Source organism: Lynx canadensis, chromosome A3, assembly GCF_007474595.2.
Source record: "Lynx canadensis isolate LIC74 chromosome A3, mLynCan4.pri.v2, whole genome shotgun sequence".
Lineage (NCBI taxonomy): Eukaryota > Metazoa > Chordata > Mammalia > Carnivora > Felidae > Lynx > Lynx canadensis.
The window spans coordinates 26,119,558-26,141,024 of record NC_044305.1 but is presented as its reverse complement, the minus strand read 5'-3'; the positions used below and the strand labels follow the sequence as shown (position 1 = coordinate 26,141,024).

Below are 21,467 nucleotides of genomic sequence, written 5' to 3'. Positions count from 1 at the left end.
GTGGAGGGAGGATGAGCTTGTGCGCACTACTGGTGGACTAAAGTTTTTCCTTTCCCGCCGCAGCTCGTTAAGACCTGGTGAAGAACTACAGTGTGCATTCAAGTCATCAAAAAAATTAAAAAAAAATCTTTTTAATGTTTATTTTTTTTTTTAATTTTTTTTTTCAACGTTTATTTATTTTTGGGACAGAGCATGAATGGGGGAGGGGCAGAGAGAGAGGGAGACACAGAATCGGAAACAGGCTCCAGGCTCTGAGCCATCAGCCCAGAGCCTGACGCGGGGCTCGAACTCGCGGACCGCGAGATCGTGACCTGGCTGAAGTCGGACGCTTAACCGACTGCGCCACCCAGGCGCCCCTTTAATGTTTATTTTTGACAGAGAGAGAGAAACATAGTATGAGTAGGGGAGGGACAGAGAACAAGGGAGACAGAATCTGAAGCAGGCTCCAGGCTCTGCGCTGTCAGCACAGAGCCCGACGCGGGGCTTGAGCTCACAGACCACGAGATCATGACTTGAGCCGAGGTTGGACGCTCAACCGACTGAGCCACCCAGGCGCCCCTAAAAAAATTTTTTTTAATGTTTGTTTATTCTTGAGAAAGAGAGAGACAGAGCATGAGTGGGAGAGGGGCAGAGAGAGAGAGAGAGAGAGAGAGAGAGAGGGAGACACAAAATCTGACGCAGTTTCCAGGCTCTGAGCTATCGGCACAGAGCCTGACATGGGGCTCGGACCCACGAACTGTGAGATCATGACCTGAGCCTACTGAGCCACCCAGGCACCCCTTCAAGTCATTTAATGTAGCCATCAGAAGCTTGGTAAGACAAAGGTGATGTGGGTGTGTCAGGTGCTGTTGAGCAGCCCCCGGTGACAACTGTACTGTCCTTACTTACTTTTGCTTTTTTTTCTAGGACCTTAGCCTCCTGAGACATTTTGGATTCATAACCCTCAGGGGTTGACCCGGCCAGAGTTCATCATGTCAAAGCTAAAAAGCTCAGAGTCTGTCAGGGTGGTGGTTCGCTGTCGGCCCATGAATGGCAAGGAAAAGGCTGCTTCCTATGATAAGGTGGTGGATGTGGACGTGAAGCTGGGGCAGGTATCAGTGAAGAACCCCAAAGGAGTGGCCCACGAAATGCCCAAGACCTTCACCTTCGACGCAGTCTATGACTGGAATGCCAAGCAGTTTGAACTCTATGATGAGACGTTCCGACCACTCGTGGACTCTGTCCTGCAGGGTTTCAATGGGACGATTTTTGCCTATGGACAAACCGGGACTGGGAAAACGTACACGATGGAAGGAGTCCGTGGTGACCCTGAGAAAAGAGGGGTCATCCCTAACTCCTTTGATCATATCTTCACCCATATCTCTCGATCTCAGAATCAACAGTACCTGGTCCGGGCTTCTTACCTGGAGATCTATCAGGAGGAGATCCGAGATCTGCTCTCAAAGGATCAGGCCAAAAGGCTTGAGCTCAAAGAGAGGCCTGACACTGGAGTGTATGTGAAAGACCTGTCTTCCTTTGTCACCAAGAGCGTGAAGGAAATAGAGCACGTGATGAATGTGGGGAACCAGAACCGCTCTGTCGGTGCTACCAACATGAACGAGCACAGTTCACGCTCTCATGCAATTTTTGTCATCACCATTGAATGCAGCGAAGTGGGCCTTGATGGAGAAAACCATATCCGTGTAGGGAAATTGAACCTTGTGGATCTTGCTGGCAGCGAACGGCAAGCCAAGACTGGTGCACAAGGAGAAAGGTTGAAGGAAGCGACCAAGATCAACCTGTCCCTTTCAGCCTTAGGTAATGTCATCTCTGCCCTGGTAGACGGCAAGAGCACTCACATTCCGTATCGGGACTCAAAGCTTACCAGGCTCCTCCAAGATTCTCTTGGTGGCAATGCTAAAACTGTAATGGTGGCCAATGTGGGACCTGCCTCGTACAACGTAGAAGAGACTCTGACCACTCTGAGATACGCCAACCGTGCCAAAAACATTAAGAACAAGCCAAGGGTCAACGAGGACCCTAAAGATGCCCTCCTTCGAGAATTCCAGGAAGAGATTGCTCGGCTCAAGGCCCAGCTGGAAAAACGGTCCATTGGCAGAAGGAAGAGGCGAGAGAAGCGGAGGGAAGGTGGTGGCAGTGGTGGGGGTGGGGAAGAGGAGGAGGAGGAGGGAGAAGAGGGTGAGGAGGAAGGGGATGATAAGGATGATTACTGGCGGGAACAGCAAGAAAAACTGGAGATTGAGAAGCGGGCCATTGTAGAGGACCACAGCTTGGTTGCAGAGGAGAAGATGAGGCTGCTGAAGGAGAAGGAGAAAAAAATGGAGGACCTGCGACGGGAGAAGGATGCGGCTGAGATGCTGGGCGCCAAAATCAAGGTACCGGACCCCTCCCTGAGGCCCTTTCCTCTTTCAGTGCGTTCTGTTTTTGCCAAAAAAATGAGATGAGGGATGATGTCCCTTTCAGGTTTACGTTCCCAACAGCTTCCAGTGTCCGGTGTCCAGTAAGGATTTGTGGAACTGAAATAAAAACAATTTCTTCAAATTTAAAACACGAAATATTGAATGCATAGGAAGAATAATTTTTATATATGTGCAGGGTATAGAAACCAGCAATAAAACCGACGCCCATGCCCCCCTCCCCGCCCCGCAGTGTGAGAAATAGAACATAACCTGCATCTTTACGAGTTCTTCGTGTCCCCCTCCCCCAGAGGTAAGCATTGTCTTAGGTTTGGTGTTTTATTATTTCCTTACTCTTCTTTATAGTTTTCCCATTTATGTATATATGTCTAAAAAAATAGTTTCGGTTTCACATAATTTTTTACCTTTATATAAATGGAATCTCACGGCTGCAATTTGCTTTTACTTGCTCAACCTTATGTAATGAGATTTGTCCATATTGATGCCTGGAGCTGTGATTCATTCATTATTACCGCTCTGAGAATCATGTGGTATTCCATTCTCCTGATAGTGGGTTGTTTCCATTTTTTGCCACAAATGTTTTTGTACTTGGCTCCAGGAGAACGTGTATGAGCAAGAATTTCTTATCTGGTGCCATTAGGTCCTTGGGTATGTGCAGTCCTAATTTTACTAGATAATCACAAATTGTTCTCGGAGGTGGCCATGTGAATTGAAGCTTCTGCCAGCACATTATGAGCTTTGGTTGTGCCTCATCCTTACCGGCACTTGTGACTCTCCGACTTTTAATTTTTGTATGTCTGGTGTATATAAAATGGTATCTCGTTGTGGCTTTAATATGCAGTGACCTTGTGACACAAGATACAGAACAGTTCCTTATGCCCTTGTAGTCAGCCCCTTCCCTCAACCTCCAACCTCTGTGAGTCACTGGCCAAGTAGCATTCTAGAACGCGGGGACTCCTGTGCATTTTCTTTCTGGTGCCAATGGGCTGGACTCTGGGCTGCCACGGGGCTTTAATGGCAGAGGAGGGGACAGAGCTAACCCTGGCAATCTGACGACCATTGCCTGACCACAAGCCAGAACTGCTCTGAGGTGTTGGGTTCTTTCTTAGTGAATTCACGCAAAATCTGGTTTCAACTCTCAAATGTATCCTTGTTTATTAATTTAAAAATGACAGTGACCTCTTCCTCTCCTCTCCTTTCCCCATCGCTGTATGAAGCCATGCTTTATCTGTGGCTTCACAGTAGCCATTTCACAGAGCTGGGTTCTGTTTTACTTCAGAAGCAGGGGTCTTTTCCAGAGCTTTCAAGACCTGATATGAACATGGAGTCCTATACAACACAAATAGAAGGTCACCTTGTCCTGTGGATTCCGTCACTACAAATGCTACTTCATGCCTCTTCACTCCTGCACTTGAAGTGTTAACAGGGTGTGCCCGTGTTTGGTTTGCATGCTGGGTTTTAGGATCACATCTATTAACCAAGCCCAGGAACACCTAGACGCTCTAAGCAACTTGGGTTATTTGGGCGACTCTCAGAGGCCAAGTGTGGCAAGACTCAATATAACCTCAAGGTCACATTTTGTTTATGGCAGAATGGTATTACTTCTGTCTCTTGAGATCTCTAGATGCTGTAAAATCATAGGACAAAAGTACTTTAGAGCTGGAAGGAGTGTGTGTGTGTGTGTGTGTGTCTGTGTGTGTGTGTGTGTGTGGCAAGGGGATGGTTGATAATCCAGTCCAGTCACTTCCAAACAGGCTCAAGGGCTCACTGAAAGATGGCTGTCATTAATGTTCATAAGTTTCTTTAAAACAAGGTTGTGGAGTTTGTGGATTCCATGCTTTTCAGGAGCAAATCATTCCCATGGCTTCAGGGACCATCTAAATGCTCAGGGTGTCCTATCTGTATAGCCAGCCCAGAGCTGTCTAACATCCAAGCCTGATGTCTCTGCCTACTGGACATTTCCAGAGATGACCACGGCCACCCAGAGCCTATTCCTGCCTACCTTTTCTCAGTCAAGCCAGAGCCCTAGGAGTTGTCCCTGCTGGCTGTCCCTCGTTCTCCCTTAAGGCCCAGTCAGTCCCAAGGCCTCTGAGTCCTGTGCCATCAGCTCTCTTGGACCCATCATCCTCTTTGTTCTCTCCCACCACTGCTGCCCTAGCCCAGGCCTGGATCCTCAAAACAGCCTCCTGTTCTGGTCTCCCTCCACCAGGCCTGTCCTTTTCCAGTCACCCTTCCTGTGGTAGGGGAAGAATGTTTCTAAAACACAAATCTGACTGTGTAACGTTATGCTTAAAGAACAGTCAGTATGATTTGTGTGCTTTGCAGGATCAAGTTTAGTCTTTGAGGTTTTTGAACTGACCCGTAGTTGCTTTGCCAACTTCACGTATCAGTACTCCCTACCCTACCCTCTCACACACATAACATTTTTGTTTTCTTAGCTAATTCCTATTTTTACCTCAGCGCTCTTGAGACAGGAAGCTTTTCTTGACTCCCTCCAAAAGCCTGAATTCTCTCCCTCCCATGTGCCTCTCCCATTATTTTTGTGTTTTCCTCATGATGGCATCTGACTCCATAGGGTAAGAGCCTGCTTACTTGTCCGCGGCCCTCAGTGAACTCTTTAGCCTTGTGATTTGTATTCAGTTGCATCCCCAGTACCTAGCACGTAGGAGGTACTCAATATGTTTTAGGTAGGGTCAATGCTTGGTCCATACAAACCAAAAAAAAAAAAAAAAATTTTTTTTTCAAAGAAAGCTGAAATTCCTGTACGCCTGGGGAAGCTACATCTTCAGTGTTTCTAAGGTAAAGCTGCATAGCAGTGATAGTAAGGACACTGCCGAGCACAGTCTGTGTTCCCCCAGAGTTCACCCCTTTGGCTCAGTCCTGAGCTCGTTATGTTTTACAGGCTTCCCCAGGAGGAGATACGTTCTGAGGGAGATCAGTCACGAGATGGATTCTACTTTTTCTCTCACTCAGGCCATGGAGAGTAAGCTGCTTGTTGGAGGGAAAAATATAGTAGATCACACAAATGAACAGCAGAAAATCCTGGAGCAGAAACGGCAGGAAATCGCAGAGCAGGTGACTTTTCATTCCTTTTTGAGGAGAAGGGGGTGGGATATGGTGCATTAACGCTACAGAGAAAATGTCTCTTGTGTTAGATTCTTCAGAAGGGGTGGAAACGAGGTGCTTAGCCCCTTCCTAGCAGGAGACTCTGATCTGGAGCCCCCCAGCCCTGTGTTCTTGTGCAGACATTGTCTCTAGGCAAGCTGATGAATTTTGTGATGTTGCTCAGAAACGTCGAGAAAGAGAAATCCAGCAACAGATGGAAAGTCGAGATGAGGAGACCTTGGAACTTAAAGAGACATACAGCTCATTGCAGCAAGAGGTGGACATCAAGACCAAAAAACTCAAGAAGGTATAAAGGAACGAGGCCGGGCAGAGGTGTCTTGAGACTTGGCGGTGGGGAGCGGGTAGGGAAGAACTCTGTTGTCTGGAGGGCTGCCCTCTTCACCGGCCTCTCGCCTCGCTTCCAGCTGTTCTCCAAGCTTCAGGCAGTGAAGGCAGAGATCCATGACCTCCAAGAAGAGCACATCAAGGAGCGTCAGGAGCTGGAGCAGACTCAGAACGAGCTCACCAGGGAGCTGAAACTCAAGTAAGTTCTGGGCCTTTCGTGGCACCCCCAGCCATTTGCTGGGTGGTTGCTTGTTCAGTACGAAACATGTCTCTGAGGACGGGGCCCCTGCCTACTTCTCTCTAGATCATCTCCTGCCACCTTGTCTGTTTTCTGTTTATTCTTGAGAAAGTCACTTTCTGTCTCTGAATCCCATCTGTTAAGTGAATGACTTCACCAGATGATCTCCAGGTTTCCTTCTACCCTACTTCTTGAAGCTTTTGAAGGCTCCAGCCTCTGTTGACAAGAAGGGATCTTTTATTAACTAGAATTTTCTGCATGGTATAATGAATACCCAAATACCCACCACCCAGATTCATCGATAAACAACCTTTTTTCATTTATCTTTTCATCGAAATATTCTAAAACCTCATGTAATGTTAACCTCATGTTATCTCATTCCTGCATACTTACATATATGATCACGATGCTATTTTAAATTTTTTAAAAAGTTATTTATTTATTTATTGTGAGAGAAACAGTGACAGCATGAGAGGGGGAGGGGCAAGAGAGAGGGAGAGAGAGAATCCCAAGCAGGCTCTGCACCTGTCAGCACAGAGCCCACCGTGGGGCTCAAACTCACAAAACCATGAGATCATGACCTGAACCGAAAGAGAGAGTCAGACGCTTAACCGACTGAGCTACCCAGGTGCCCCCACAATGCTATTTTTAAAAATGCTTTATTGACATGTAATTTACATACCATACAGTTCACGTATTTAAAGTATACAAGTCCGGGGGCACCTGGGTGGCTCAGTCGGTTAAGCGTCTGACTTCGGCTCAGGTCATGAGCTTACCATTTGTGAGTTCGAGACCTGTGTCAGGCTCTGTGCTGACAGATCAGAGCCTGGAGCCTGCTTCAGATTCTGTGTCTCCCTCTCTCTACCCCTCCCCTACTTGCATTCTGTCTGTCTCTCTCTCAAAAATAAATAAACATTAAAAAAAATGTTTTTTAAAGTATACAAGTCGGGGTGCCTGGGTGGATCAGTTGGTTAAGCACCTGACTCTCGATCTTAGCTCAGATATTGGTCTCAGGGTTGTGAGTTCAAGCCCCATGTTGGGCTCTGTGCTGGACGTGAAGCCTACTTAAAAAAAAAAAAAAAGGTATATAAGTCTACAGGGTTGTAAAACCATCATCACAATCTGATTTCAGAACATTTTTGTGTCCCCCTTTCTCCCCAAGGAAACCCTGTATCAGCAGTCATTCCTTATTACCTGCCTCCCCCACCCTAGCCCTAAGTACCTACTCATCTACTATCTTACAAATTTGTCTATTCTGGACATTTCATATGAATGGAATCCTATATGTGGCCTTTTGTGACTGGTTTCTTTCACTTAACATGTTTTCAAGGATCATCCTTGAATGTAGCATGTCAGGACTTCCTTCTTTTTTATGGCTGAATGGTAATGGATAGTATGGATATACACACATTTCATTTATCAGTTGATGGACATTTGGGCTCTTTCCCTTCTTTGGTTATTATGGATGCTGCTGCTGTGAACATTCATGGACAAGTTTTTGTATGGACATGTTTTCATCTCTCTGGGATATTTACCTAGGAGTGGAATTGTTTATGTTGTACAGTAACTCTGTGTTTAACTGTTGGAGGAACGGACAGACTGTTTTGAATGGCTGCATCATTTTATATTTCCACCACCAATTTCTCCACATCCTTGTTGACACTTGTCACTGTCTGTCTTTCTGAGTGTAGCCATCCTAATGGGTGTGAAGTAGTATCTCTCTGTGATTTTGATTTGCATTTCTGTAATGACTAACCATGTGGAACATCTTTTCATGTGCTGTCTAGCCATTTGCATATCTTCTTTGGAGAAAAGCCTGTTCAAATCCTTCACCCATGTTAAAATCGGGTTATTTATTGGGTCTTTTTATTATTGAGCTACAAGAGTTCTTTATATATTCTGGCAAAAGTCCCTTATCAGATACGTGGTTTGCAGGTATTTTCACCCATTCTGTGGTTGCCTTTTCATTTTCTTTTTTTTTAAATTTTTTTTTTTTTCAATGTTTATTTATTTTTGGGAAAGAGAGAGACAGAGCATGAACGGGGGAGGAGCAGAGAGAGAGGGAGACACAGAATCGGAAACAGGCCCCAGGCTCTGGGCCATCATTTTCTTTATGGTATTTTGTTTGCGGCACAAAAGACTCATCATGAGGTAGTCCAATCTATCTGTGTTTTATTTTGTCGCTTTAACTTTTGGTATTGTGTCTACATTTTCCTATTTTGGGCATTGTGTATAAATTTATAATGGAATAAGGTGGCCATTTGTTGTTGTTCTTGTGTTTTTAATTTTTTTTTAATTTTTTTAAGATTTATTTATTTTTGGGGCGCCTGGGTGGCTCAGTCGGTTAAGCGGCCAACTTCGGCTCAGGTCATGATCTCTCAGTCAGTGAGTTCAAGCCCCGCGTCGGGCTCTGTGCTGACCGCTCAGAGCCTGGAGCCTGTTTCAGATTCTGTGTCTCCCTCTCTCTGACCCTCCCCCGTTCATGCTCTGTCTCTCTCTATCTCAAAAATAAATAAAAACTTTAAAAAAAAAATTAAAAAAAAAAGATTTATTTATTTTTGAGAGATGGAGTGTGAGCTGGGGAGGGGCAGAGAGAGAGGGAGACACAGAATCTGAAGCAGGCTCCAGGCTCTGAGCTGTCAGCACAGAGCTTGACGTGAGGCTTGAACTCACAAACCGTGAGATCATGACCTGAGCTAAAGTCAGACGCTTAACTGGCTGAACCAACCAGGCACCTCATGTTGTTGTTGTTGTTCTTGTTGTTGTTGTCATCGTTGTTGTTTTTTAATGTTTATTTTTGAGAGAGGGGGAGGGGGAGACACAATGTGAACAGGGGAGGGGCAGAAAGAGAGGGAGACACAGAATCCGAAGCAGGCTCTAGGCTCTGAGCTGTCAGCACAGAGCTGGATGCAGGGCTCAAACTTGAGAACCATGAGATCATGACCTGAGCCAAAGTCGGATGCTTAACCGACTGAGCCACCCAGGCGCCCCACATGTTGTTGTTTTTTTAATGTGGCCATTTGTGGCTGGCTTCTTTCACTTGGTATAGTGTTTTTTTTTTCAACGTTTTTTTTTTTTTTTTTTTTTTTTGGGACAGAGAGAGACAGAGCATGAACGGGGGAGGGGCAGAGAGAGAGGGAGACACAGAATCGGAAACAGGCTCCAGGCTCCGAGCCATCTGCCCAGAGCCTGACGCGGGGCTCGAACTCACGGACCGCGAGATCGTGACCTGGCTGAAGTCGGACGCTTAACCGACTGCGCCACCCAGGCGCCCCATCACTTGGTATAGTGTTTTTAAGGATCATACGTGTTCTAGCACATACCAATATTTCATTCTTTTTTATGGTTGAATAATATTGTATGAATATATCACATTTTAGTTTTCCATTCACCAGTTGATAGACCTTTGGACTGTTTCTGTCTTTTAGCTATTAGGAATACTACTGTTACGAACATTTGTGTACAAGTTTTATTGTGGACTTATGTTTTCAATTCTCTTGGGTCATCTTAGAGTCCTAAAGTCTTAGGTCTTACATTTAAGTCTATGATCCATTTGGAGTTAGTTTTTGTGTATAGTCTGAAGTAGGGTTCCAAGTGCATTCTTTTGCATGTGGATATCCAGTTGTCCCAGCACCATTTATATAATTTTTTTTTTAAGTTTGTTTATTTATTTTGAGGGAGCATGAGCAGGGGAGGGGCAGAGAGAGAGGGAAAGAGAGAGAATCCCAAGCAGGCTCCACACTGCCAGCGCAGAGCCCGACTTGGGGCTTGAACTCACAAAACTGTGAGATCATGACCTGAGCTGAAACCAAGAGTTGGACACTTAACTGACGGAGCCACCCAGGTGCCCCTCTAGCACCATTTATTGAAAGGGTCTTCATTCAGTGTCTTTGAACCCTTGTTGAAAATCAGTTGACCATAAATGTAAGGGTTTATTTCTGAACTCTCAATATTGTTCCATTGATCTTTTTGTATGTCTTTATGCCAATACCATGCTGCCTTGATTACTGTAGCTTTGTAGTAAGTTGTCCTCCGACTTTGTTGTTCTTTTTCAAGATTGTTTTGGCTATTCAGGGTTTCTTGCATTTCCATATATATTTTAAGATCAGCTTGTCAATTTCTGTGAAAAAGCCAGCTGGGATTTTGATAAGGATTGTGTTGAATCTAGACATCCATTTGGAGAGTATTGTCATCTTAACAGTTAAGTCTTTTGATCCATGAATATGGGATGTCTTTTTATTTATTTAGATCTTCTTTACTTTCTCTGTTTAAATATAATTTTAATGTTTATTTGTTTTTGAGAGAGAGAGAGTGTGTATGTGTGTGAGCAAGGGAAGGGCAGAGAGAGAGGGGGGCAGAGGATCCGAAGCGAGCTCTGCTATGACATTAGAGAGCCCTATGTGGGGCTCGAACTCATGAACTGTGAGATCATGACCTGAGCCGAAGTCAAAGCTTAACCAACTGAGCCACCCAGGCGCCCCAAAAAGATCGTCTTTTTCTGTTAAGAATGTTTTGTAGTTTTCAGTGCAAAAGTCTTTGTGCTTCTTTTTTTTTTTTTAATTTTTGTTTTAATCTTAATTTTTTTGTGAGAGAGAGAGACAGAGTGTGAGTGGGGAAGGAACAGAGAGAGAGGGAGACACAGAATCCAAAGCAGGCTCCAGGCTCTGAGCTGTCCGCACAGAGCCCTACCTGGGGCTCGAACTCACAAACCTCGAGTTCATGACCTGAGCCAAAGTCGGATGCTTAACTGACTGAGCCACCCAGGCCCCCCTGCACTTCTTTTGATAAATGTATACCAAAGTTTGTTTTTTTCTTTGTTATTGTATATGGAATTGTTTTCTTTAAAAACATTTTTTTAACATTTATTTATTTTTGAGAGACAGAGACAGAGCATGAGTGGGGGAAGGGCAGAGAGAGAGGGAGACAAAGAATCTGAGGCAGGCTCTAGGCTCCGAGTTTCAGCACAGAGCCTGATGGGGGGCTTAAACCCACAAACAGTGAGATCATGATCTTAGCTGAGACACCCAGGCACCCCGACCCCTGGGGTTTTTCTTTAAAGACCTCTTCAGAGGGATTCTTTTCATGACCAAGTTTTAAATTTGGAAGGAGCCCTTAAAATTAAGTGAGTCTGCCCTCTTTCTGGGTATGTACCCCTAGAAAAAAAAATCAGAACAGAATATGTCAAACTATTAATAATAGCTACCTCTGGATGGTGAAATTATATGTAATTGTATTTTTCACATTTTCTACCGTAAATAGAAGCTTTAAAATCAGAAAAAAATACAATATATGTCATGAAAAACAATTTCTTACATGTGTCAAATAAAATGAATAGAAAATTTAATCTCTCTGAAATATTTTTTCCCTAGGGAAGCCATTTTCATTGTTATTTCTCTTATTTATATCTTTTGAATAAACAGTGAGTCAGCCTCTTTCTCAAGGTCAGTACCCTCCACCTCCACCTCCACCTCAGTGGTGTTTGTTGTGTGTCTCTCCCAGTTAACACCCCTTTGGCATTGTTCTGTCCTGAGGTTTTGAAAGCCTGAATACAGAGATGTGGCAGGGGACAGTTATCACCATGGAGAGACACAACCCAGTGGGTTCCAGTTTCATTGTTTGCCATGTTCCCTGGCACTGCTGAGGCAAAGACTCTTCTCAGGAAGAGGTCTTTATTCTCAGTGGTCTAAGGGACTGAAATCCACTCAGTCTTGCTCTGTGTCCTAGTGATTGGAACAGAGAGCTTTCTAGCTTGGGCAATAACCCATGGGATTAGAAGAAGGCCGTTTAATTCCTAATCGGTTTTCCGTATTTTGGAAGTTAATGTGCTGGGTTGGCAGTCCCAGTGGCCCTCTAGAAGACACTTCAGATAGCACACGTTCACTCCGATACGGCCCAGGCATGGTCACTTTTCTGCAGTCCTTTCACCTTCTCAAGCCGCTTCTCCTCGGGCAGAAGTGGCCTCCCTGTAGTCCTAGGGCAGCCCACTGTTGGGACCTGTCACAGCTAAGACAGCTGCACCATTACCTCACCAAGTGTCATTCATCTCTGTATGCCAGCTCTCTGTATGATGGTGGACCCATCGTGCCTGCCCAGTAAATGTTTGCTGAGTGGCTTGACTCTCATCTAATGACCTCCTACACATGGGACCAGGTAGCCAGTACTCCATCTGCATTCTTTCTCTACCTGTGTTCACTCATGTATGTGTGTTCTTACAGGCATCTTATTATAGAAAACTTTATCCCCCTGGAAGAAAAAAGTAAAATTATGAATAGATCCTTCTTTGACGAAGAGGAAGACCATTGGAAATTACATCCTATAACCAGACTGGAGTAAGTCCCTACTGACTTTAAGGTGGGGAGGAGGGGAAGAATGTTGGCAAGCTGGCCTTGGCCCGAGGGGTTTGGTGAGAACACAGTGTGAATCATTTGAATTGGAACCAGCCGCATCTCTGACTCTGTGACTGCCAAGGTCCCCGAAGTAAAAGACGGCAGAGTGGTGTTAGGAATTGGGAGACTATCCCAGTGAACTCACACCCTTTCCCAAATTCCTGAATTTCCGCTTCCTGAGCTGTCAAGTGAAGTGTGCTAGGCCAGGTGAGGGGAAGTACCTAGGTGCCCTCTTCTGTGGCAGTCTGGTGGGGTGTTGGAGGGGATTTTCAGTCTGAGCCTGGGTCTTGCTGGAATCATGGGAGACTGTCTGCCGGGGACACGGGGGCGGGGAATATTGACAGCCATGTTTCGCCTGCCACCTAAGAACTGGATGATGACTCACCCCTTCCAGCTTAAGAGATGCAGGACACTAAGCATTTGGATCGGAGTGTGGCTCAAACAGAAAATAGCAGCAGCTCCTGCCCCATTCGCCTGGCAGCCTTCAGTCCAGGGCTTCACTTGGTTCAGGTTCTGTCTAAATAGGCTCAGTGTCTTCTGAGAGTTGGTTCCACAGGATGATCCTGGGACTGTGGGACACACTCCAGCCAGGCTTTAACCACTGCAGTCCATTTCCAGGAACCAGCAGATGATGAAGCGGCCAGTCTCAGCTGTGGGATATAAGAGGCCTTTGAGCCAACACGCAAGAATGTCCATGATGATTCGTCCAGAGGCCCGATACAGGGTGAGAAGATCATCCATGTGTTTTTCCCCTCTCTCTTTTCGAGGAGTTTAGATTTATGTAAACTCTTACGCACCATTCTGCAAAGTTACAGAGTTTGTATCCTGACTCTTTGCAGAGGTTTCTGAGGACATTTATATTAACATAACAATGATGCCAAATAGTAAAGCAATATACTAAATAAATAACAACTAAAAAGAACAAATTATTATGAATAAAAAGGTAAAATCAAATGAGATTTAGAAAACTAGGACTAGGGAAGGAGGAGAGTACAAGCACACTGTCCTAATGGTCGATAAACATCAACACTAAGCCTGCAAATGGTTCTGTGCGAATGCTGGAGGGAATGCAGGTGTGTAATGACTGGAGATGAGTTAAAGAACTTCTGGTACGTCCATTTAACGGAATGTGGCTCAGTCAGGTAGTCATTTCAAGTGACATAATTGAGGACTATTTAACGACCCAAACATATTTTACAATAATAATACTGTACGAGCTGCTATTTATAAGTGCTTGCTGTATGCAGGCATGTACTCAGCGTTTTAGTGGTTTCTCTCATTGAACCCTCCCACCTCCTCTACGCAGCAGGTCCTGTGGATGAACCAGGAGACACAATGTATTGTTAAGCTGTAAAACAATTGGTGCTAGAGGTTTACATATGAATCAAACCAGCTGCAAAATATATCAAAATGTGAACTGATTACCTCTGGTTAATGGAAGTGCACTCAATTTAAATTGCCTTCTTTTTGCTTATCTGTATTTTAAAGTTTATTTATTTTGAGAGAGAGAGAGAACAAGTATGTGTGTGTGCGCGCACGCACACACATATACACACACATACACACACACACGTGAGCAGGGGGAGGCACAGAGAGAGAGGAGAGAGAGAAAATCCCAAGCAGGCGCTATGTGGGCCTTTATCTCACGAAACGTGAGATCAGGACCCGAGCCAAAATCAAGAGTCGGCTGCTTAACCGACTGAGCCACCCAGGCGCCCTTGCTTATCTGTATTTTATATTGGTGGGGAACCTGTATTATTTTTTTTAATGAAAGATTTTTACTTGAGAACTTTAAACTGTTTTTGAGTCCCTTGGCCGCCAGAGCAAAACAGATGGGGATTAATTAGTTCATCAGGTGCTGTTTCTCCTGGCATCGAGTTATTTAAAATAAAGGAAGCAAAAGCAGAAAAGATACATCCGGTGGAGTTTTCTATAGTGGAAGGTGAATGATGTATCAGGTGGAATCCTCAGAAGCATTTTTTTTTTTTTTGTAGCAGTTTCAGAGGGTGTACACCTTGTCCATTATTTCATGTCTCAAAACAGCATGATTTCAAAGCCTACAAATCAAAACATGTGGGTTTCCAGGGCCTAACCTGATCCAAAGGTAGAAGTTAAGGCAGTGGCTCTCAGATGTTGTTAGCAATGGACCCACTCCATTAAGAGAGATTTTAAGCAGCATCTCCATATATGAAGTGGATCGAGGGAGCCACTCCATCTCCCCACCTTCTCCCTGCAGTGGCAACCTCCTGCCCCCTCTGGGGCTCTGGGGCTTGGACTCCACCGGGTAGGAGGACCTGGAGGAGGAGATGTGTACCATAGGTGTTCTTCCCTCTACACACTCATCTCGGTGTGTGGGAGCCAGGGAAAGGCCCGCCACAGGATATCAGCTGAAGGAATCCAGCCATAAGGCCAGTTATGAGGCAGGACCCAGTACGACTTTTGAAATGTGGTTATATATGCCACACACCCTCCGTATATGTGCTCCAGGCCTGTCTCCTCCCCAAAAGGTTCATCAAAGCTGCTGTGGGTGGTGAGATGATCAGTGATTATGATCTTCTTCTTTATATTTCCTTATATTTTCCTATTGTTTGCAGTAAATGGGTTCTACTCTTTTCCCTGATTATTCCCCTTAGGGTATAATATATGTTCATTGTTTAAAAAAATTATTTTTTAAGGAACTAAAGGAAACCTAGAGAAGAAGATAAAAATCATCTGTACCATCACCAGGAAAAAAAAGTTATAAAACTGTGTCTCTACAGGCTCTTGGTAGGCTCTGAGTAGCAAGAAATGTGCAGTTCTGTTTTTTTGGAGGGGGGGCGGTCTAGATTGCTTGTGTTCTCTATGTCTGATCGGACGCCAGCCTCACTGGTTATGGCTCTGTTTCTGCAGGCAGAAAACATCGTGCTGTTAGAGCTGGACATGCCCAGCCGGACCACCAGAGACTATGAGGGCCCCGCCATCGCTCCCAAAGTCCAGGCTGCCCTGGACGCGGCTCTGCAGGACGAAGATGAGATACAGGTGGATGCGTCATCCTTTGAAAGCACTACAAATAAGAAATCCAAGGCCAGGTGAGTGACTTTTGATGACCTGTGGTTAAACAGAACATGTTTGAACAAGGACAAACGAAGGCTGAGGTTTATCGTGGAAGACTTCACAGAACACGCCAGAAAGTATTGCCATATTGCTCCTGTGTTTATTATTTGTTCCACAAATATTTATGGCTCAGGCATTATGCCAGGTGTTATGAATACCAGAATGCCCGATGTGCCCAGTTCCTGCCATAAGGATCGTGGGTTCTAGTGAAGCAGGGGGCAGTTCTTTGGTCCCCACCAGGTACTAGGCAGTTCTGAGTGCTTAAAAAAAAAATTCTCTTCATGATTTCCTGCAAAGACTTAAAAGGGAAATATTATCATCAATCCCATTTTACAGTTTAGAAAACGGAGTCTTAGAGAGTTTGAGAAAGTAGCCACATTCAAGGATGTAAGTACAAAGCCAAGGTTTAAACCTCGGTGTGCCTGAATCCACCCAGGCTCTGAACCTCAGTGCTGAATTGACTTCATTTAAATAACCTGTTGAATAACCAAGTACTTAATTTGATGCTAAATTAGAAATTCTACCTTATTAAATTTTGGATTAGAAGTTTAAGGAAAACAAATGGGTAAAAAAGCAAAAATGGAAGAAATTCTACCTGCACACTTAATAGTTTTTACCAATTCGGAGAAGACAGTCAAGATCTGATTTAAATGGAAGAACAGTTTCTGAGAACCAGGTCCCTTCCCTGAGCTGTCACACCCTGGCCACGCACCGAGGGTCAGGCGCTGCCTGACAGTTGAAAGTATACCGGCTCTCAGGCCATTAAGGAAAGGCTCAGGGTCCTTGATGAGGTAAGGCATCTGATCTGTGTCGAAGATAGAGGCAGGGACGTGAAATGTAAACATGTGCTTGACCTTTGCAGGCCCAAAAGCGGAAGGAAGTCGGGACCCTCCTCCTCTTCCTCAGGAACCCCCGCATCTCAGCTATACCCACAGTCTCGAGGGCTGGTTCCAAAATAAAGCCAGTCCCTCCTCTCCCAGGGTGTAAATAGCATTTGCCTTCTGAGAGAAGAGACAAGCAAAAACCCGCCGAGAGGACTCAAGCCCAAACTCAGAACCGTGCCCCTGGGGAGAAGCTATGGCCTCTTTGCAGATGAACCACCTGAATCTGGTTGAAATGTGCTGGTCCTCATCTGGCACTCAGCAACTCTGGGAAACGCCCTTTAATTAGCATCTCAGAAATGCATGGGTAAGGTAAAGTGTGATAGTCCAAGTGGAAAGCAAGAGAATGACCAGTGACCTTGCTTCCCCTCTCCCTTGCCTTCTCCTCTCCCTTTGCTTAAAATCCCTTCCTCTCACCTCTCCTTTTCTAGCTTATTCTTTGTACTGAGCTCCTTTCTTAGTGAACATCAGGGCAGAATCGGGAGTCACCTGAGCAGGACCAAGTCTTTGGAGCCTCAGGATAAAATGACAGTGAGGTTGAAAAGTAAACGCCCTAGAACTTGAATAGGTGCTTGTTCCTGTGGGTGGAATGAGAATTCTCTTATGGATCCAAGCCCCCGATAGGCATGATCCGAGCACCTCAGTAAGAAGGGGATCTGTCGTTCAGGAACTGCTGAATAAGGAAACGTTTTCCAAGAATGTTGGAAGCAATAGAAATAACATTCCCTTTGCCTCCTTGGAGAGTTTAGGGAAAACAGCTTCTTAAAAACCTTAAAACCACGACCATCCTGTCAAAGACGTAAATCTGTAAGCTGATGCCACATCCATACACTATGTCACTTTACTCTTCATCTGTCACCATCTTTTCCCTTGCACGCATCCTCTGAGTGTCCCTGCCCAGGCCCATCCTCTGCCTCCAGAGCATGCTCAGCCGTGGGCCTGTTTTGTGGGAAAAGGGAGGTCGGCTCTGCTTTCTCTGGTGGGACAAGAGCTGGGGCAACGAGACATACAGTGGCACTTTTGAATTCCCCATTTTGTTCCATATTTGCTTAAGGGTGACCAGGCAGTGCAGAGACAGAGACGTGAGACTCGGGGCAGTGGGAGAGGAAGATATAACGGACGGGAGCAAAGGAGTCCTGCCTGCCTTCAGCAGAACACCTAGAAGTGTGGCTCCCTGCAGCCAGAGCCCAAGGTGGGGGCCAGGAGTGGCGGCGCGATTGAATAGGCTCAGAGGAGAGAGTTAGAAATTCCCCTTTACATATACTAGTTTGGTCTGTAAGTTTTAGTTCTTTGTATTATTGAAATTCAAAGCTTCATTTTATGTTGGTCATTAGGTGAATGTTACTCATTTCTGCCCGCGCCCCCCCACCCCAGAGCGGCTCATAAGTGTGTGTGGGTGTGCAAGCACAGTGGTGCCTGTGTTCTTTGAGTGTGTCCATGTGTGTCTGTAAGAGAGAGACCAAGGACTTGTCCAGTTTTAGAAATACACTAATGTGCAGTTGTTGCCTTTGTCTGTATTAAAGGCCCATTGACTGACTTATCCAGGCTGGATGCGCTCCCATGTGAGTGTCTGAGTCCACGAGCCAAGCCTAAGGAGACAATAGGAGTCCCCAGGTTGGCCACCCTGGTGCACCTTGCTGGCACGGTGCCCCAGGAAAGTGGCGACTCAGGTGGGCCTTGAGTTCTATTTTAACTCTGCTGCTGAGTTCCCAGGGCACATTTCTGGATCAGAGCCTGTGGGAAAGAGGAGGTACCAAGTGCAATGTCTTAGCAGTCTACAAATGGAGATCTGGCATCTGGCAGCTTATCTCCTGTTTAGTTACCATTCTTTCTGAACCTGGGGCCCTTGTCAGCGATTCCCAGAGCACAATGGAGCCTTCCCTCATCTTTCTCGGGATCAAACCCTGCTTCCTATTTATTAAGATTTACCTGTTTGAGTAGGAACCAAATGATGAGGTGGATAGTCTAAGATGGTTGTCTGCCAGTTACACCTGTCTCTTGCACCACATTCCCTCACAGCTAGTCTGAATTCCATAGGCAGAAAATATTCATCTAGCAAATCTGAGACCTGAACACCGCAGTTAACGCTGTACCTTAATACTGATGTCTCAAGGTGGTTGTTCTGAGCAAGGGTGGTTGAGTGACCGTGGGACTCTTCTAAGAAGGTGAAAGAAGAAAGGCAAGTTGACAGGCAGGATTATTAAAACAAGCTTGCCTTACACGCAGCTGTGTTCGTCTGGCAGCCTGTGAAAACAAAGTAGAACACCTGTGAGGAGGCGAAGCTGTCCCTCCCAAGCAGTCTCCGGTGCTTTTCTTCTCTCCAAATGGATCCGATAAATATTTGAATAGAGCAGACAGGAGAGTGTCTTATTGCTACCAGGAAGCTGCTGCTTTGGGCTCTGAACTGAGCCAGCTGTGTAGAGGACCGACCTGGTTTTTGCGTCTGTAGTCATGCTAGAATGTTCCCAGCCATCTGAGGGTCTTCACGCCAGCAGCAGCTAGTGAAGTGTGGAAGCAAGTCTGAACAGGATCTAAGAAGATCATCTGGGAGAAGGAGTTTGAGACTGTGTGCGCAACCCCCATCCAGCCCCCTTTTGCTCTGATCAATAGGAATGTATCTGGCTTCATATTTTCAAGTCCCATGTCTCCCAGGTCCCTGGATTCAGAGCCCACAGCCACAAATCATAGGCATGAAGCACTTTCTTGAGACTCTGACCTAATGTTGGATTGTTCCCCGTCGAATGCCTGCATGCTGCTTGAATTGTTACCACCCACACCTCATGACCAAGGGCGTCAGAGAGTTCTGCAGTTCAGGCCTGGGCCACTCTCTGCTTTTCCTGTCTGACTCTTGTAAGTCCTCCCTCACTGAATGTAGAATTGTCGCCAAGTTTTTGAGAAGTGTCGATTCCCTGTGAACATGGGATATCAGTTCTGCCTCACGTTTCCCACTCACGGTCGAGGCTCGCTGTAAACAACACCTTGGGCCATCGCAACACCATCAGTGGACAAAATGGGGCTATTAATACACTCTAAAAGCCATAATCAAAATGCTCAGAAGAAACTGGATACGGACAGTGGGCCTGGCTATTGTCTACTGCGCAAGGTTTTGCCTGGCACTGTTTGGAAATCTGCCACCTTTCTCCCAGCCCTTGTTTTCTTGAATGAAATGCTTTTGAGATTATTTATGAAAAGAGTGATCCTGGAGCAGGCAGGAGGCAGTGGGCTTTATGGCTCTTTGGAGTTGCTATTGATCTTGACCTTCTCTTTGGCTACCTTTAGACAAAGAATATGCCAATACTTGGGGCTCTAAGTTTTACAATTGATATTTATTTGTATCATCTCTTTGTCTAGGAATGTAAAAGTGATTCTAAACTAAGATGTGTAATAAAAATCAATCAGATTTATTGTACCTACAAAAAGGTGTCCTCATAAATGACTAACGCTTTTGAAAATGACAAGCCCTTGGCTGACACACTGCCACTTTCTTTAAACATTTAAAATTTTCCGGTGAAAGGAGGGTGGGAGTGGAAAATAAAGATTGAGTTGGAATGCTGGCATTACAAAAAAATAGCAACAGGTAAAGGGACATAAAATGAAAAAAGAGCGACAGAGAAACGCCTCACATGGTTTTCCATGGAGGCTCCTGAGATAGGCCTGGGCAATAGGCATGACATTTCTTTTAACTTTTGTGTTTTGTGTTTAAAATTTTGTTAAGTTTGTTTCATATTATATTTTAAAATGTGTCCTTTTTTTTTTTTTTTTTTTTTTAAACACAAACTGTATTTTATGTTATTTACCATCAGGTAAAAAAGAAATACCAGAAATGGGCCACGTGTCGGTCTTGTGGTCCGTCATACACTCAGACCTCTTGGAGTGTCCCCCAGAGGGTTGAGAAGGGAAGCACAGACCCTGGACTCTGAGGCTGGGTTTGAGTTCTGGTTGTGTTTGCTTACTAGCTCTGTGACTATGAGGAATTTAATTTACCTCTTGGGCTGCCTGGGGGCTCAACTGGTTGAGGGACCAATTCTTGGTTTCGGCTCAGGTCACGATCTCACGGTTCGTGAGTTCGAGCGCCGCCTCAGTTAGCCCCACATCGGGGTCTGTGCTGACAGTGTAGAGCCTGTTTGGGATTCTTTCTCTCTCCCTCTCTCTGCCCCTCCCCTGCTCCTGCTCTCTCTCTCTCTCTCTCAAAATAAATAAACTTTAAAAAAAGAAATTTAAAAATCCCTTTAAACAAATAATAATTTACCTCTCTGAACCTTGGTGTCCTTGTCTATAAAATGGGGTAGTAATACCCACCTGCCAGGGCCATTATGAAGATAGCAGTGCATTTAAAGCAGCAGCACACAAGTATGTGGAGCAGAGCAGCCATTTGAAAATGTGGTTATTGCTGTGATGGGGCCCTGTGTTCAGAAGACACCATGAACAGTGTGTTCGGCAATGACTGGGCATGTTTAGAAAATCCTAGGCCTTTACAGAAAAACGGCTAACTATTTAACAAATATGTGTTAAGTACCTGCTATGTGCCACACTGTTCTGGGCCCTGGATATATAGATGTGAGCAAGACTGTCTTGGTCCCTGGCCACATAGAACTTGTACTTTGATGGAGAGGGAGGCAAGCTGAGTGTTAAAATGCACACACGTGTACAATTACACATTACGACAGATGCCATGAAGTGATGTTATAGCATATTACAAGAGAGTGATAGGTTTCTAATTGGGGTTGGGTGGGTAAATAAGGGAAGGGCTTTCTGAAGAAATGGCACTTAGAGATCTAAAGGATGAGAGATTTGGGGCGCCTGGCTGGCTCAGTCAGTAGAGCATGCGACTCTTGATCTTGGGATCATGAGTTCAAGCCCCATGTTGGGTGTAGAGCTCACTTAAAAAAAAGCGGGGAGGGGGGATGAGAGGTTAGCTGGGTCAGAGAGTTGGGGAGGGAATTTGTGAAGGTCTTGTGGAACAGAGAAGCCGAATTTCACAGGGAGGTATCTGCGTTCCTTT

At 45.3% G+C, this 21,467-nt stretch overlaps 1 protein-coding gene across 1 annotated transcript in view; it reads left to right on the top strand.

Moving 5' to 3' along the window:
* Positions 1-19,884, top strand: part of KIF3B (kinesin family member 3B) — a 42,042-nt gene extending 22,158 nt beyond the window's left edge. Inside the window, exons 2-9 of the mRNA XM_030309822.1 lie at positions 907-2,375; positions 5,391-5,492; positions 5,707-5,829; positions 5,948-6,066; positions 12,321-12,434; positions 13,110-13,215; positions 15,381-15,559; positions 16,447-19,884. Coding sequence (XP_030165682.1) covers positions 972-2,375; positions 5,391-5,492; positions 5,707-5,829; positions 5,948-6,066; positions 12,321-12,434; positions 13,110-13,215; positions 15,381-15,559; positions 16,447-16,543 — 2,244 coding nt within the window. The 5' untranslated portion in view covers positions 907-971 and the 3' untranslated portion in view covers positions 16,544-19,884. The remainder of the gene's footprint in view (positions 1-906; positions 2,376-5,390; positions 5,493-5,706; positions 5,830-5,947; positions 6,067-12,320; positions 12,435-13,109; positions 13,216-15,380; positions 15,560-16,446) is intronic.
* Positions 19,885-21,467: the final 1,583 nt, after the last annotated feature.